A 17,936-nucleotide genomic window follows, 5' to 3' on the forward strand; every position below is an offset into this window, starting at 1 on the left:
TGAGCAAGTGCAGCAGGCAGTGAAGAAGGCTAATGGAATGTTGGCCTTTATTACAAAGGGAATTGAGTACAAGAGCAAGGAAATCCTCTTGCATTTGTACAGAGCCCTGGTGAGACCACACCTGGAGTATTGTGTACAGTTTTGGTCTCCAGGGTTAAGGAAGGACATCCTGGCTGTAGAGGAAGTGCAGCGTAGATTCACGAGGTTAATTCCTGGGATGTCTGGACTGTCTTATGTAGAGAGGTTAGAGACACTGGGCTTGTACACGCTGGAATTAAGGAGATTGAGAGGGGATCTGATTGAAATATATAAGATTATTAAGGGATTGGACAAGATAGAGGCAGGAAATATGTTCCAGATGCTGGGAGAGTCCAGTACCAGAGGGCATGGTTTGAGAATAAGGGGTAGTGTGGCGACCCAATTACTAGCACACTCGAACCGGCTGACAATTAGCCAACGTGCAGGCACAAAGGAAGAAAGCCTGAGGGGGTTTCAGTACGTGCCTCTCGAGGTATCGGGTGGGGGAGACAGGCTTTAAAGCAAGACTGTGAATTTGAAATAAACTTATTCTTTGACTGCAGCTTATCGACTCCGTGTCGTTATTTTAGCGCTGCGTGTAGCACACCGCTACAGTAGGTCATTTAGGACAGAGTTAAGGAAAAACCTCTTCTCCCAGAGAGTTGTGGGGGTCTGGAATGCACTGCCTCGGAAGGTAGTGGAGGCCAATTCTCTGGATGCTTTCAAGAAGGAGCTAGATAGGTATCTTATGGATAGGGGAATCAAGGGATATGGGGACAAGGCAGGAACCGGGTATTGATGGTAATTGATCAGCTATGATCTCAAAATGGCGGTGCAGGCTCGAGGGGCCGAATGGTCTACTTCTGCACCTATTGTCTATTAATATGGGTCCCTGCACGTAGAGGTTCAGTTACAAAAGCTGTTAAAATCTCAGCTGTGGATAAACACCTTCCACTTAGCTAATCAGAATCTAAGGGGTTGGTGGGTTAAGAATTATAGCAAGACTGTTGGGATAATGGGCCTCAAAGGAGACACATTTACAGAATATATAACTGTTAGGTTTATGGGGGAAGGGGGGTAAAACAAGAATGTAAGGAATTACATTGACACGACTTAGAATTTGGCACTATGACTTCGTTGTGCTGGGAAACATCATTCTGGGTCGTGTAGTTTTCATTTAAAAGCTTTCTTAATTTATTGCAGTAACTTTAATTCACTGTATTGTGTTTCTTTACGTAGAATCTATAGGACTTGGGGGGGTAACTTAGGTTTCATTTGAATCTTTTTCATGTTCAGTTATTAAGAGATTGGGAGGCTTAAATTACATATGTTACTCGGGAATTTGTGTCCTTATACGTAAACCGTCATTAGTGTAATCCCGATCTCTTTGTATCATTATCATTATTATGTTTATCAATTCGAAACTTAATAAAACAGATTGAGAAAGAAATAAAAGCTTTTTTTTAAGTAATTGCAGTAACTTTAATTCAATTCATTGTATTGTGTTTTGTTAAGTACAATTTATAGGACTTTTGGGGGTAATGTATGTTTCACTTGAAAAAGGAAGCATTGAGGGCTTTATTTCCCAATTACCTACACCACACTCCAGTCCAGTTAGAAGCCAGAATGCGGCTTCAATTTGGAGTGTTCACCGCTGTTTATCCAAACCCCGCCCTCGTTCTTCACATTAGCAAATCATTCACGGGTGAGGCGGATACTGGTCTGATTGACATTGGATTACCCCACCAGCATCTGACTTGATCCCCGCCACTTTGTGGCAGAGTCGGGCTGTGAGTTCGGTGGGCGGGATAGGGAAACAGATGGACATAGCAACACGTACAACACACTGGAGGAACTCAGCAGGCCGGGCAGCATCCGTGGAAACGAGAAGTCAAGGTTTCGGGCCGGGACCCTTCGTCAGGACTGACTGTGTTTCGAAATAGATGGACATATCCACAGACCAATGTGCGGGCGGAATTCCGGGGTAGTTCTTTGACATCTGACGGGTCCAATGATCTACCGAGTCTCCAAGGCCGGTGCTTTGCCCCTTCCCACACACACACTATCGTAACGTCCTGGAGCTGCCGGTCGATGGTTTTAGCCCACAAAGCTGTGCCGAACATGTCCCTACCTTAGAAATACCTGGGAGATCAGGCGGTGAATATGAGGAGCTTTAGCCCGGACTGGAGATACTGCGGCCGCCTCTGGTTTGTGCTCAGGACGCGGCTTTATTAATGAACTGAAGCACCGAGGTGACCGGATATTTCACCGCGCTGATCAGCTGATAACGTCTGACAGGCACAATCCCCACGGTGACAGATTGTGATTAAATTAAGATCAGTTGTGGGAGTTAATTTGTCCCAATAAAGGTGTCTGATCAATTGAATATGCTTCCACTGTAAATCTGCCTTGAGAGTCGTCACAGTTCCAAATCAGTACACACCCCCATGTGCACATTGGATTATTCCAGAGCATGAGTCATTTCAAACAGTTCACAAACTAGCTGTTTCCTTTTTTTGAAAAAAGAACAGATAACAAAGTTAATATTGCATTTATTATTAAAGGCTGTATAAACGGAAAAACCTTGAGATGTGAAACACCTCCAAATCCACCGGTTCCCGCAAGTCAATGTTCCCCCCCGAATCCACCAACACACCCAACTAAGCACATATCTGCAAATCGGTGTGCACCCGCAAATCTGTGCTCAGCGGCAAACCCGCATTCAACCCTCAAATCAGTGTGTATCCCCAAAGCAACCGACACCCCAAAATCCCTGTGCACTCACAGATTCGCTGGCCTACCCCTAAATCTGTACACATCCACAAAGCCGCATGCACCCCCCGATTCACCGACAAATCTGGAATCCACTGTAAGCCCAAAATGATGGCAACCGATTCTGCTGTATATCCTGATAAATGGCTGGTAGGTCGTTTCTTTATCGTTACCTATAATTCCGGCACAAAAACAGCCACACCAACAATCCCAGTTAAATTATATTTTGATCTGTTACGTATTCAGGCAACAATAAATATAGATGAGTTAGGCAAGGGTTTTTATAACAAATAACACGTTTATTAAACACTGAAACAAACCCCCTCAAAAGTAAACAAACCCAAACGTAACCGGAACTCAGCTGCTGTGCGACACATTCACAGTTCTTAATAGCGTTGCATGTTCAAACAGTTCTTAAAGCGGTATTGAAAAAAAAACAGTTCTTTAAAGCGGTATGCCGAAAGTAAACAGTTCTTTAAAGCGGTATGCCGAAAGTTCAAAAGCTCACAGTCCTTTTAAAAGGAGAGACTTTTTAAGGCGATTTGAATTCTCTTCCACGTCGTTGTCCTTCGATTCCCCGGCGTCGAAATTCCCACGAAGAATTTTATAAAATATAACGGCTTAAAGGTACTGTCCTTTCTTCCACACTATTCTCAAATCCTTTCTGGTCATCCCAGGGATTAACAGCGAGAATAGTCAACGAAATCCTTCCGAATGAGGATCAAACAAGGTCGAACTTTTCCACCTTCGAAAATCGATTCTCCTCGAGTTTTATCTTCCAAACTTTTATCTTCACTCTCCCTCAGCAAAGAAACCGCTGGCAATGACCTTTTAAACTTTAGGCATTTTATAAAACTTCATTTTTCAACTAAACTGCATCATCACATTAAATCATGCAGGGACATGAAGTCATCTTGGCAAATCCCGCCACGAACTGCCCCACCTGACAGGGTGGGTCTTCCTTTTATACCCTGTAAAAAAAACCTGTCACATGACCTCTACTGGCGGGAAAATGACATCACTCCACCATCACAAGACCATTACCTCATGTCCAGTATAACTTCAACCCCAGTCACGTGACAAGGGTACCACTGTCACGTGTCACGGGTACGTAACACCTCCCTCCAAAAAAAAACATTTTTGGTCTGACAAGAACAAAAATTTTAACAATTACTTACAAGAAAAACAAATGTATAAATTATATAACATACAGAATATACAATACAGTAGGAGTGTTACAATAAAAAAAAACACTCCAAAAAAAAAATTACATTGTACATTCAACATCGAGATAGACAATCAGCAACCACATTATCTTTACCTTTAACATGAGTTATCACAATATTGTACTCTTGTAACATCAAACTCCAATTTAACAATCTTCTGTTTTTGTTTTTCATCTTACTCAGAAAAACTAACGGATTATGATCAGTGTAAACAATAAATGGTTTTTGAGTTGTACCAACATATACCTCAAAATATTCCAAAGCTAAAACAAGAGAGAACAATTCTTTCTCTATTGTTGAATAGTTTCTTTGATGCTTATTAAATTTCTTAGAAAAGTAAGCTACTGGATGATCAACCTCATCACCCTCATTCCTTTGCATCAATACTGCTCCCGCAGCTTCATCACTAGCATCTACAGCTAATGAAAAAGGTTTTTCAAAGTCAGGTGCCTTAAGCACAGGTTGTTGACATATCATTGTTTTCAATTTTTCAAATGCTTCCTGACAAGGCACTGTCCACACAAACTTCACATTCTTCTGCAGAAGATTAGTTAATGGAAGGGCAACATTAGCAAAATTCTTACAAAATTTTCGATAATATCCTACCATTCCCAAAAATCTTCTGAGAGTTTTTTTCCGTCGTAGTGGGAATCTCTAAAATTGCCTGAACTTTTGCCTGAACAGGAGCTACCTTACCTTGACCCACAACATAACCAAGGTAAGTCACAGTGGCATGTCCAAATTCACTCTTGGCTAAATTAATAGTCAAGTTAGCTTTTGAAAGCTTTTCAAACAATTTCTCCACCGCAATTATGTGTGCTTCCCAAGTATCATTTCCTGTCACTAAATCATCAATATAAGCATCAGTATCTTTCAATCCCTGAATCACAGAATTAATCATCCTCTGGAAAGTACCTGGGGCATTCTTCATCCCAAATGGAAGAACATTATACTCATATAACCCAGATGGAGTTACAAATGCAGAAATCTCTCTACCTCTGTCCGTTAATGGAACACACCAATACCCTTTCAATAAATCAATCTTTGTAAGGAACTTTGCTTTCCCAACTTTATCTACACAATCATCTACTCTAGGAATTGGATAAGCATCTGTTTTCGTTACAGCATTCACCTTCCTATAGTCCGTACAAAACCTAATACTACCATCAGGTTTTGGCACCATAACACATGGCGAACTCCAATTCGAGTTAGAATGTCTAATAATATCATTCTCTAACATGTATTCAATTTCTTTCTCAGCAAGTTCACATTTTTCCATGTTCATCCTATATGGATGTTGTTTAATAGGTTTGGCATTTCCAACATCTACATCATGTGAAGCTATAGTAGTCCTTCTCGGAACATCTGGAAACAAATCCTTATACTTAAAAATCAATTCCTTCATCTGTTGTTTCTGCTCTAGCTGTAAATGTGCTAATTTCTCATCCATATTTTCCAAAATGGTCGAATTAGGTAACCTAACAGAAACAATGTTAGATTTAGAATGAAAGTCAGATGAATCATCTATCATGTTCCCAGTTAAATCAAACTCATTCTCACTAACCACAACAGTCACAGTATCAGATTGTTTCTCAAAATATGGTTTAATCATATTTATGTGGCAAAGTTGTGTTGACCTTCTACGATCTGGAGTTTTTATTACGTAATCCACATCATTGATTCTAGACACAATTTCATAAGGACCATGAAATCTAGCTTGAAAAGGATTTGTCTGCACTGGGAAAAGAACCAACACCTTATCTCCAGGCTTAAACATCCTCAACCTAGCTTCCTTATCATACCAAATTTTCATTTTCTCCTGAGCCAACTTTAAATTTTCCTTGGCTAAACTACAAGCTTTATGTAACCTGTCCTTAAATTTCAAAACATAGTCCAACAAATTAGTATGCACTTCCTTACTAATCCACTGTTCCTTCAATAAAGCTAAAGGTCCTCTAACTCTATGCCCAAACACAAGTTCAAATGGACTAAAACCTAAAGATTCCTGTACCGATTCCCTTACTGCAAATAAAAGTAAGTTTACACTCTCATCCCAGTCACTTTCATTTTCCACACAATATGTCCTAATCATATTCTTGAGAGTAGAATGAAACCTCTCCAAGGCACCTTGCGATTCTGGATGGTATGCAGACGAAGTGATTTGCTTAGCTCCCAATTTATAAACTATCTGTTGAAACAATCCAGACATAAAATTACTACCTTGATCAGTTTGTATTTCCTTAGGCAATCCAAAATAAGTAAAGAATTTTATAAGAGCCTTCGTCACAGTTTTAGCTTTTATATTCCTAAGTGGTACTGCCTCTGGAAACCTAGACGAAGTACACATGATAGTCAACAAATACTGATAACCAGTTTTTGTCTTTGGTAATGGACCAACACAATCTACAATAACTTTAGAAAACGGTTCACCAAATGCTGGAATAGGTTGTAATGGAGCTACTGGTGTAACCTGATTTGGTTTACCCACAATTTGACAAGTATGGCACTTCTTACAAAACATCGCCACATCTTTTCTTAAACCAGGCCAGTAAAAATGTTTTAAAATCTTGTCCACAGTTTTCCTTACCCCTTGATGTCCACCTAAAGGCACACTATGAGCTAAAGTCAAAATCTCATTCCGATAAACTTTAGGAACAACTACCTGATAAACAACATTCCATTCCTCACTTGCAGGAATTGTAGGCGACCTCCACTTCCTCATCAACACTCCTTTTTCCAAATAATATCCTACTGACACCTTCTCAATTTCACTACCTAGTAAAGCTTGTTCCCTCAATTTTATAATCTCAGGATCTCTATTCTGCTCTGCTATCATCTCCTTCCGAGACAGAGATAAATCTTCATAGTCAGACTTACTCCCAGAATCTTGTTCAAACAACGAAGGTAAGAAAGTCTCTGACACATCCTCAAAACTCGAATCCTGAGTTGAACAGTCATGAGTAACAACCTCATTCTGCACATCAATTTTTTTAGCCATAGCTCTAGTCACAACACAGGAAAAATCTGTGTTAGAATTCACCTCTGGTTCCTCTGATTCCATTGTCAAATGCACTTCAGGAAAAACTTGTCCACCTGCCAAGTCATTACCTAACAATAAAGAAATACCCTTCACAGGTAAGCTATGCTGTAATCCTACTTTAACAAATCCTGTAACTAACCCTGACTTTAAATTTACTTCATGTAAATGTACAGGCATAAAATCACTTCCAACACCTCTTATGTAATTTACCTCACCAGTATCACTCTCTTCATTAAACTTCAACACACTATCTAACATCAGTGATTGAGAAGCTCCAGTATCCCTAAGAATTTTTATTGGCACCAGAGTAGATCCTTCTTTCAAGGATACAAACCCTTCAGTTATAAAATGATCATATCCCTTTCTAACTTGGTCAGACTCTAACAAATCCTCATTTGTGTTTACCAAACCCTGTAACTTTACAGGTGCTTCAGTATGTTGCATACAAGCATCTGGAACTGCTTCCTTCTCTTTCTTTTTCAATTTGAAACAGTTAGCTATTACATGGCCAGGCTTCTTACAATAGTTACAAATAAGACCAAACTGTCTTTCCTTCACAAGTTTACCTTCCTCCTTACCTCTCTCATTAACCTCTGATTTAATTTCTGATTTACCTTGAGTCTCCATATTATTTTTCCTCTTGAAAATTCTACCCTGAGGAAATTTATTCTTATGAATTAAAACATACTCATCAGCTAATCTAGCACAGTCCTGCAATTTATCAGTATCCCTCTCATTTAAGTAGGTCCTTAATTCAACAGGAATGCTTCTTTTAAATTCCTCCATCAAAATCAACTCTTTCAATGTATCATAGTCCTCATTTACATTTTTAGAAGAAACCCATCTCTCAAAACACATAGCTTTATCATAGGCAAATTCCACATAAGTCTTTTCCACAGACTTCTTCAAACTCCTGAATCTTTCCCTATAAGCTTCTGGGACTAATTCGTATGCTTTGAGAATATTTGTTTTCACAATATCATAATCTAATGCTTGCGCAGCAGTTAAAGCTGTGTAAACTTGCTGTGCTTTGCCTTTAATCACACTCTGTAACAACACTGACCATTTATCTTTCGGCCACTCTGACATCCGAGCAATAGTTTCAAAATGTTGAAAATATCTTTCCACTTCTGTTTCACTAAATGGAGGGACCAATTTAATTTCTTGGCTAGCAACAAACGGTTTTTTAAAATCAGAAGACTGATTCCCAGACCTTAATTTCGCCATTGCATATTCAAAATCTCTCTGCTTCTGTTCAATTTCCAATTTACACCTCTCTAACATCATTTGTTCGATTTGCAACTGCATCTCCAGATTACTTATTGGAAACGATTCTAAAATCGATTCATCAAAATCACCCGAAGCCACAAAATGTGATGCGATTTTTCTCTGTATTACAGCTTTTGATGTAGTCGCCAAAATACCTTTAAATTGCAATCTATTAGCAATCTCAGATACTTCAGTTTTTTTTCGCCTTCGCTAACAAACCCGCAGCTGGCGAATCCAGAAACTCATCAATATTCATCGTTGCCGAATACCACTCACAAGCCAATCAAACAAAAGAATCGAGCAATCCCCGTTACCAAAACACCGATTCAAAATTCAACAAGCATTTTAAACTCAAACGATCCAATTCCGGACGTAGCCCCCATAATTAAGTTACGTATTCAGGCAACAATAAATATAGATGAGTTAGGCAAGGGTTTTTATAACAAATAACACGTTTATTAAACACTGAAACAAACCCCCTCAAAAGTAAACAAACTCAAACGTAACCGGAACTCAGCTGCTGTGCGACACATTCACAGTTCTTAATAGCGTTGCATGTTGTCAGAAATAACTCACACCATGAGTCTCAGCAAACTGCAAAGCGGCAAAGCTTTATTTTTCACGAGTCTGCAGAGTCGGACCCAAAACTGCTCCAGCAGTATTGAGCCCAGAGCATTACATTTCATTTCCTTTTATACAGTTTCAAGTAGGTTATCACGTGTCCCTCAGTTGCTGTATCATTCCTACAATTATTCATAGTCAGCTCCACTCTCCCCCTCCCCACAGGCTTGTACATTTCGGGGGTCACATACACATTTTCTCATATCCTCTGTCCTTGGAGTTAGCCATCCGCAGAGCCATGTCTGCCAAGTTTTCAAACACTTATCGGCCTTGGAGTTAGCCACAAGAGTACAGCTTATCTCCATCTGTTTCATCCACCTCCGCTCTCAGCTCCTAGCTTAATGACTCCTTTTTAGTTCTTCATGATTACCACAAGGTACAGATTGTACCTATACAGTTTTGCAAGAATCTTATATCCTTATTTAGCAATGTGTCAGCATATGTTTTGTAAGCTTAGATCTTAGCACAGTCTAACCTTAACCCTTTCTCTTCTTACAATTCCACCCTTTTTCTTTTTAGAGTGTGCTAAGGATTTGTCCAGGGATTCCACTCTTCCAGTTCTCTGCCTCGTTGCAACAGCATTTTAGCCGGGTCAGCTGGGTTCCCTGGCTGCATTACCTGTACTACTACTCGCGTTATTAATGCTCTCAAGCAGGGTATTAAGCATGGTAATATGATTATCATTATGGGTATTCCGCCAAATATTAACAGGGCTATTCGCCACCAGCTTCCTCCCAGCAGACTATCCAGCCAACTCAGGTTCCCTAAGGATCTCCAAGTTTGTACTGGCACATGGGCCAACTTCCGAATTTTGTCGGATATTTTCAACACTGCCTTTCCATTATCATTTATCTTTAGGCAACAGTTTGTCAGATTGAACTTTCCACAGACCCCTCCCTCGGAGGCCAATAGGTAATCCAATGCTAATCGATTTTGGTATATGGCTGTTCTCATCTGGCTTTGCTGCTCAGCCAGCAATTCCAGAGCCAATGCGGTTTGGTTGGTGATCACCTCTACTACAGCTTGTAGGCGTATTATTCGATTTAACATATATACCGGGGTTCGGTAACCCCATGACCCATCCTGGGCCCAAGTTGCTGGTCCGTAATATTCAATGATGCGTGCTGGAGGCCACTCGTCGCCCCATTCTCCCACCTTTATCTCCCGCTTCTCCCTTCTCAGTGAGTCAAATAACTTGATTCCCAATTCCCTATCTTCATCCTGGGGTAGGAGGAAGAACTCTGGCCTTATAAGGCCTAAGAAACAAACTCCTCCCCATCCTTTCGGCAATTTGGTGTATGCCTGATTCCCACAAATCCAGAACAGACCTTCTGGAACAAATCCTCCTTTCTTTGCTTTCCGCCAGGCTTTCCAAACACTGGGAATTCCTTCGTACGGGTTATGCCCACTGCAATTCCAGATTCCCGAATTGTTTCCCATAGCCGTACAATTGTCCTTTGCCCCTTTAGTTATGTACCAAGTCGGCTCCTCGGGCCACCAAGTGGCATTATTTTTTGTTTTAGCCAACTTTATACTCTGACATGGGCTTTCTCCTACTTTCACCTTCCCTTTTCTTTCTACACATACTTGTCCTTCCGGATAGTTTGTTAACTTCCATTCTTGCGTCCTCCCAGTCCTTTTCTTATCCCAATCATGAGCCAATAGCTCCCACACACTCAAACTCTCACCTATCCATGGCCATTGCTCGCTCATGTGGGGTCCCCCACAAACCCAACAGTCACTTACATTTCCCTTCTATTTTTCCCATATACAGAATTAAATATATTACAGTCAATAATGTAACAGTCCACATTGAGTTCATTTTTGTTGCCTTTTCAGTTTCACCACCAACGGTTCTTCACTGGGAACACAGGTCCACTCCGTGTGTCCCTCAGGCTTAACTGGTCCCTTTATTCTGGATGCGTGGGTCCACCCTTTCTCTTTTGTTCGTACGGCCGCCTCGGTGGTTAACAGGACCTGGAAAGGGCCTTCCCACTGTGGTTGTAACTTCTCCGGCTTCCAGGTCCGTACCAGAACCCAATCTCCAGGCACGATCTGATGTAAAGCAAAGTCGAGCGGCGGAGTCTGGGCCAAGAGACCCTTCTTCCGCAGTTCTGCAAAGGAACGAGATAGTGCCAGTAAATAGTTCCTTATAAAAATATCACCCCCTTGTAGCGTGGGGTACCCTTCTACCTTATTCCAATACGGGAGTCCAAACAGCATTTCATAGGGGGAGATTCCTATATCCTTCCTGGGTGCTGTTCGGATTCTTAACAGGGCGATGGGGAGACACTTAGTCCAGGGTAACTTGGTTTCTAGCATTAATTTAGTCAATTGCGCCTTTAAGGTACTGTTCATCCTTTCCACCCGTCCCGAACTCTGGGGATGCCACGGGGTATGGTATTTCCATTGGATACTCAATGCATCACAAATCAACTGGTGCGTCTTGGAGGCAAAGTGTGTCCCTCTGTCCGAGTCTATGGACCCCATGATCCCATATCTGGGGATTATGTTTTCTAGTAGTATTCGGGCTACTGTAGGCGCATCGGCCTTTGTGGTCGGGTATGCTTCCACCCAGTGGGTAAAATGATCCACTATTACTAACAGGTACTTCCATCTCTGCACTGAGGGTAGTTCGGTAAAGTCGATCTGGACTCTATGGAACGGTCTCATGGCCAGTGGCTGGCCACCTCTTGGAGTGGATCGCATCACTTTCTTGTTTATCCGCTGGCACGTCGGACATCCAGTTATCTCTTGCTGGGCCAGTGTGTATATTCCTTTGCATACATAGTCCCTCAGAATTGTGTCGCACATGGCCTGTACTCCCCAGTGGGTTTGATGGTGCAACTGTTGGAGGATGTTGCGGGTTACTTCCTTATTTAGTACCTGTCTCCCATCCGGGACCGTCCATTTACCATCAGTGTCTTTTCGGGCTCCTAGTTGGTTCATGCTATCAATCTCTATTTGGGTAAACATAGGTTGTTTAGTAAGTCCTTCCCTCACTGGTATCAAGGTCAGGAGTTGGATCGGGTCTTCAACGGCTGCTCGTTTGGCCTCCCCATCGGCTAGACGGTTCCTTACTGCTTCAGGTGTTGATCCTTTTTGGTGTCCGGGTACATGTACTACCGCAATCTCATTTGGTAGGGCCAGGGCTTCCAATGTCATACTTATCATTTGCTCGTGTGCCAGTCCCTTTCCTCTGGCCGTTATCAGTCCTCTTTCTTTCCATATCTTCCCAAAGGTATGTACTATCCCATAGGCGTACTTAGAGTCAGTGTATATTGTTCCGATCCTCTTCTCCAATATCCTCAGAGCCCTCTGGAGTGCGTATAATTCGCATGACTGGGCCGACCAGTTTCCCGGTAATCTCCCGGACTCCACTATTCTTTCAGTCTCTCCGTCAATGATGGCATATCCGCTGTGCCGTACTCCATCAATACATCGTGAGGATCCATCTATATACAATTCCTGTCCTTCTCCCAGGGGAACTTCCTGTAAGTCCTCCCGGCTCTTTGTTTGCAAGTCCAGCAATTCAATACAGTCGTGTTCTGACTCCTTTTCTTCTAGTCCTCCATAGAGGAACTGGGCTGGGTTGCAACTGGAATCCTTTGCGAAGTTTAGGTCTTCTCCGGTCATCAGTATAGTTTCGTACTTTAGAATGCGGGAGTCAGTGAGCCACCGATGTGCCTTCTGGGCTAGTAGGGTGCTGACCGAGTGGGGAGAATGCACTGTGATCTTCCCTCCAAAGGTTAGTTTCCGGGCTTCCTCTACCAATACCGCTGTCGCTGCCACTGCTTGGATACAGGTGGGCCATCCACGCGATACCGGGTCTAACATTTTTGACAGGAAAGCCACGGGTTGCCGCTTTCCTCCTCTTAGTTGGGTGAGTACCCCTTGGGCCATTCCTTCGGCATTGTTGACGTACAGCTGGAATGGTTTTTCCAGGGCTGGCAAGACTAACACCGGAGCTAGTTGAATTTTTGCTCCTCTTCCTTTGTCCATTTTACTGTTTGCTCATCTTGCCCGAGTTTATCATACAGAAATCTCACCAGGGGAGTATAATTCTCAATCCAGATTCGACAATACCCCACTAACCCCAGGAACTGTCGTATCTCCTTCTTGGTACGAGGTAGCGACATCCCTGTTATTCCAGCTATCCTTTCTGGGGTAATGCTTCGCTGTCCCTTACTGACCCGGTGTCCCAGATACCTTACTTCCTTTTCCACGAATTGTAACTTTTTCTTGGAGACCCGTAGCCCCTTTTTCCCTAGGAAGTTCAGTAATCTGATGGTATCTTCCTGCACCCCTTTCTGTGTTGGCCCGGATAGTAATAAATCATCCACATACTGTAGTAGTTGGTTCTCTGGAGCACATTGGAATTCCGCTAGTACTTGCTCCAAGACCTGCCCGAATAGGTTAGGTGACTCAGTGAATCCTTGCGGCAGGACCGTCCATCTGAGTTGTCTTTTCCGCCCTGTTGTAGGATTTTCCCATTCAAACGCAAACATGTCCCGACTGCTTTCTTCTAGCGGGCAACTCCAGAAAGCATCCTTTAGATCTATTACACTGAACCATTCATGGTCAGGGGAGATTTTACTCATCAGGGTGTACGGGTTGGGTACTACCGGGTATCGGGTCTGGACTACTGCATTTAGACCCCGCAGGTCTTGTACCATCCGATAAGTCCCGTCCGGCTTTCGCACCGGGAGGATGGGGGTATTATATGGCGACATACATTCTTCCAGCAGTCCATCTGCGATCAGCCCTTCAATTACCGGCTGCAGCCCTTTTCTTCCTTCCATTGCAATGGGATACTGCTTCCTCCTTACTGGGCGACCGTCCGGTAGCAAGGTGATCTGTAGAGGGCTGATGTTCAATCCTCCCCTATTTCCCTCTCTATACCACACCTCGGGCTCTATTTTCTGGTCGTCCTCTTCTTTTAATGCGAATAATTTTACTATTATTTCTCCATTGTTCGGCACTGTTCCAATGCCCAGTTGCACTTGCAGGTCCCTTCCTAATAGGTTAAATCCTGCGGAGGGTAGAAGGAGAAGGTCTTGCCTGGTTGCCCTATCTTCATATCCGATTTCCACATTGTCCACAATGGACACTTGTATCGTTTTTCCTCCGATACCGGATACCTTCATTACTCTTGTTCCTGTTCGGGCGCCGGGAGGTATCTGGATTACACTGGATCTTTCAGCACCCGAATCTACCATAAAGGTTGTATCTGACCCTTGGGGACCTAATTTCAGATTTACCAGGGGTTCCTGTCGATAGTTTCTTCTCCCCAAGGGTAGGAACCCCCGACCCCCCTAGTCTTCGTCCTCCATCATGGCATATGACCTGACCTCTCGCCGATACTTAGGACATTCCCGTTTAAAATGTCCTTCCTCGTTACAGTGGAAGCATCTTAGAGTCCTTCGCGTTTTCCTTCCTGGTTCTTGGCCATTGCCTCGGTCTGACCACGTTCCCCTCTTTTCCCTGTTTTCTGTGGTTACTTGCCGTACTGTCTGAACCATTATCCTAGCGGTCTTTTTCTGTTTCTCCTCGTCTCTTCTTACAAACACCTTCTGCGCTTCTCGCAGTAATTCACTCAAGGGTTTTGAATTCCAGTCCTCTATCTTCTCTAGTTTCTTCCGAATGTCTGGCCAGGCTTTCGATACAAATTCTACCCTAATTAGCTGTTGTCCCACCTCTGTCTCCGGGTCTACCCCCGCATATTGTTGCATATTTTTCCGAATTCTATCCAGGAAGTCAGTTGGGGTCTCATCGGGGTTCTGGTGGCTTCCGAACGCCTTAGTGAAGTTATGACCCTTGGGGACCGCTTGTCTTATCCCCTTTATCAGGAATTCCCTCATGTCTCTCATGTTTCCTTGACCTTCTCCGGTCTGCTTATCCCAGTTCGGGTTTAACAGGGGAAACTTAGGTTCCCCGGCATTCCCCTTCTTCTTTCTCTCTCTCCTCTTCCGCCTGCCGTTGCGGATCATCCGGATGCGGAGCACTAGCAGCTTGTTCGGGCTGCTGGGGCCGGGGAACATAAGGGGGAGGTAGATGATTCAACACTTCCCAAGGAGGCTCTTCCTCCTTAGTTTTAGTTTCTAGTTTAAAACTTCTTGCGGAGTCTCCTGGTCCGGGAACCCAGCAAGAGGCATACTCATTTTCTTCCTCTCTCACATTTGGTTTAGAGTTTACATATATGTTTAAGGCCTGTCTAACCCAATCCTCATCTGACCCAAATGGTGGCCACCATACCGAGGACCCTGTTATTGGCTGTTTGGACCATGATTTGCAATATTCTACCATTCTCTTTTTCTGCTTTCCCTTTGTTCGTCCATATCCCCATCCTGCAAACATTCTACCGAGGGGGCTATCAGGAGGTACCTTCGGGAACAAACCCGAACTCTCCGGCTCCTCTTCCTTTGAGCTTCCCCCTCCCATTATTCCCTTCCCGGCCCGGTTCTTTTTACTCTAGGTGTCGTCACACCTAGTTTACCCGGTCACACCCACCTAGATCTCAGTTAGCTAGTCTCACTTACCCGGTGTGCCGTAGAACCGTCTCCTTTCCTCCCTGCTTTGCCGCCTTGCGCTGTCCGGATCTCACTCGCTCAAGCCGTTTCAGACGACGAGCAAGGAATCAGGGACTGCCGAACTCGGCAGGGTGCACCTTCTCCGATGTCCTTCCTCTCGCCCTCCACGACCGGAGTGGGGATCCCGGACGAGCCCCCAGCTGTCAGAAATAACTCACACCATGAGTCTCAGCAAACTGCAAAGCGGCAAAGCTTTATTTTTCACGAGTCTGCAGAGTCGGACCCAAAACTGCTCCAGCAGTATTGAGCCCAGAGCATTACATTTCATTTCCTTTTATACAGTTTCAAGTAGGTTATCACGTGTCCCTCAGTTGCTGTATCATTCCTACAATTATTCATAGTCAGCTCCACTCTCCCCCTCCCCACAGGCTTGTACATTTCGGGGGTCACATACACATTTTCTCATATCCTCTGTCCTTGGAGTTAGCCATCCGCAGAGCCATGTCTGCCAAGTTTTCAAACACTTATCGGCCTTGGAGTTAGCCACAAGAGTACAGCTTATCTCCATCTGTTTCATCCACCTCCGCTCTCAGCTCCTAGCTTAATGACTCCTTTTTAGTTCTTCATGATTACCACAAGGTACAGATTGTACCTATACAGTTTTGCAAGAATCTTATATCCTTATTTAGCAATGTGTCAGCATATGTTTTGTAAGCTTAGATCTTAGCACAGTCTAACCTTAACCCTTTCTCTTCTTACAATTGTTCAAACAGTTCTTAAAGCGGTATTGAAAAAAAAACAGTTCTTTAAAGCGGTATGCCGAAAGTTCAAAAGCTCACAGTCCTTTTAAAAGGAGAGACTTTTTAAGGCGATTTGAATTCTCTTCCACGTCGTTGTCCTTCGATTCCCCGGCGTCGAACTTTCCCACGAAGAATTTTATAAAATATAACGGCTTAAAGGTACTGACCTTTCTTCCACACTATTCTCAAATCCTTTCTGGTCATCCCAGGGATTAACAGCGAGAATAGTCAACGAAATCCTTCCGAATGAGGATCTAACAAGGTCGAACTTTTCCACCTTCGAAAATCGATTCTCCTCGAGTTTTATCTTCCAAACTTTTATCTTCACTCTCCCTCAGCAAAGAAACCGCTGGCAATGACCTTTTAAACTTTAGGCATTTTATAAAACTTCATTTTTCAACTAAACTGCGTCATCACATTAAATCACGCAGGGACATGAAGTCATCTTGGCAAATCCCGCCACGAACTGCCCCACCTGACAGGGTGGGTCTTCCTTTTATACCCTGTTAAAAAAAACCTGTCACATGACCTCTACTGACGGGAAAATGACATCACTCCACCATCACAAGACCATTACCTCATGTCCAGTATAACTTCAACCCCAGTCACGTGACAAGGGTACCACTGTCACGTGTCACGGGTACGTAACAGATCCTTCTGTAAAAATAGTTAACCTATCTCAATAATTTACCTTAATAGATGCTGAACCAACCGATTCGCAGACATAACATAATCGTTAGACTTCATTAAATCGTGTATCCTAAAATCAACCAAAGGTATTGAAAGAAACAGGGTGGGGTTAAAGAGAGCGCGACAGTGGAACATTTTGCATAATTCAACCAACCCACATTCCAAGCATGATAAGAACACAGGCACTGAAAATTCAGAAACACTCTTCTTGTGAAGTTCCCAACAGTTCTCCAACACATCTTTAACAGCATGATAATTTCTTTGCCACCTCAAATTAATCCAGTATATTGACATTAAATTCAACCTCCGCAATTTCAACCAGTAAAGCCGAAACAGGAGACGACCTTACTGCACCACAACACAATCATAAAGCCTGTGCTTGTATCACGCGCAAACATTTTAAAGTTGAAGATGAAGCTAATCAATAAACCACACAGACAGAATCAAGAACAGTTCGAATTAAACAAATATAAATGGTCAACAGAGATTTTACTGTAGTACCCCAGAATACCCACATAGACACCTGAGAATATTTAATACTCCTTTATATTTATCAATTATTATACCGATATGGTGCTTCCATGTCAGCTTATTATCCATCCATTTGCTTAGAAATCTTACCACTGACAACTTTTCAGGAGTTTGATCATATGATTTCAAATCAAGTGCAAGTCTATTAATCATGTTTGTAAGACACATATTTTGTCTTGTAGCTACAGAAAACTAAAATCCCATGTATTTGCTGACATTATAAAATGTTATGTTACCTCTCTTTTCCAAAATATAATTCAAACGCTCGATTATCATATGTTCCATCAGTTTACATAAATGAGATATTGTAGCGGTGTGCTACACACAGCGCTGGAATAACGACACGCAGACGGTGAGTTGCAGTTGCGTAAAAGGTTTATTCAAACTTCACGACCTCGCTTTTAAGCCTTCCCGTTTCCGCCCTCCCCGGGCGGGAATG

General features: G+C 42.9%; 1 protein-coding gene across 1 annotated transcript; it reads right to left on the reverse strand.

The window, feature by feature from the left end:
* Positions 1 to 8,917: 8,917 nt before the first annotated feature.
* Positions 8,918 to 12,906, reverse strand: LOC140731622 (uncharacterized). Its single transcript, XM_073053199.1, has 2 exons — positions 10,260 to 12,906; positions 8,918 to 9,718 (listed from the first exon to the last, which is right to left on the reverse strand). The coding sequence occupies exon 1, from the start codon at positions 12,847 to 12,849 to the stop codon at positions 10,765 to 10,767; it is 2,085 nt and encodes a 694-aa protein (XP_072909300.1). The 5' UTR covers positions 12,850 to 12,906; the 3' UTR covers positions 8,918 to 9,718; positions 10,260 to 10,764.
* Positions 12,907 to 17,936: the final 5,030 nt, after the last annotated feature.

The sequence above is a fragment of the Hemitrygon akajei genome, chromosome 1 (genome assembly GCF_048418815.1).
Source record: "Hemitrygon akajei chromosome 1, sHemAka1.3, whole genome shotgun sequence".
In the NCBI taxonomy this organism is placed as follows: domain Eukaryota; kingdom Metazoa; phylum Chordata; class Chondrichthyes; order Myliobatiformes; family Dasyatidae; genus Hemitrygon; species Hemitrygon akajei.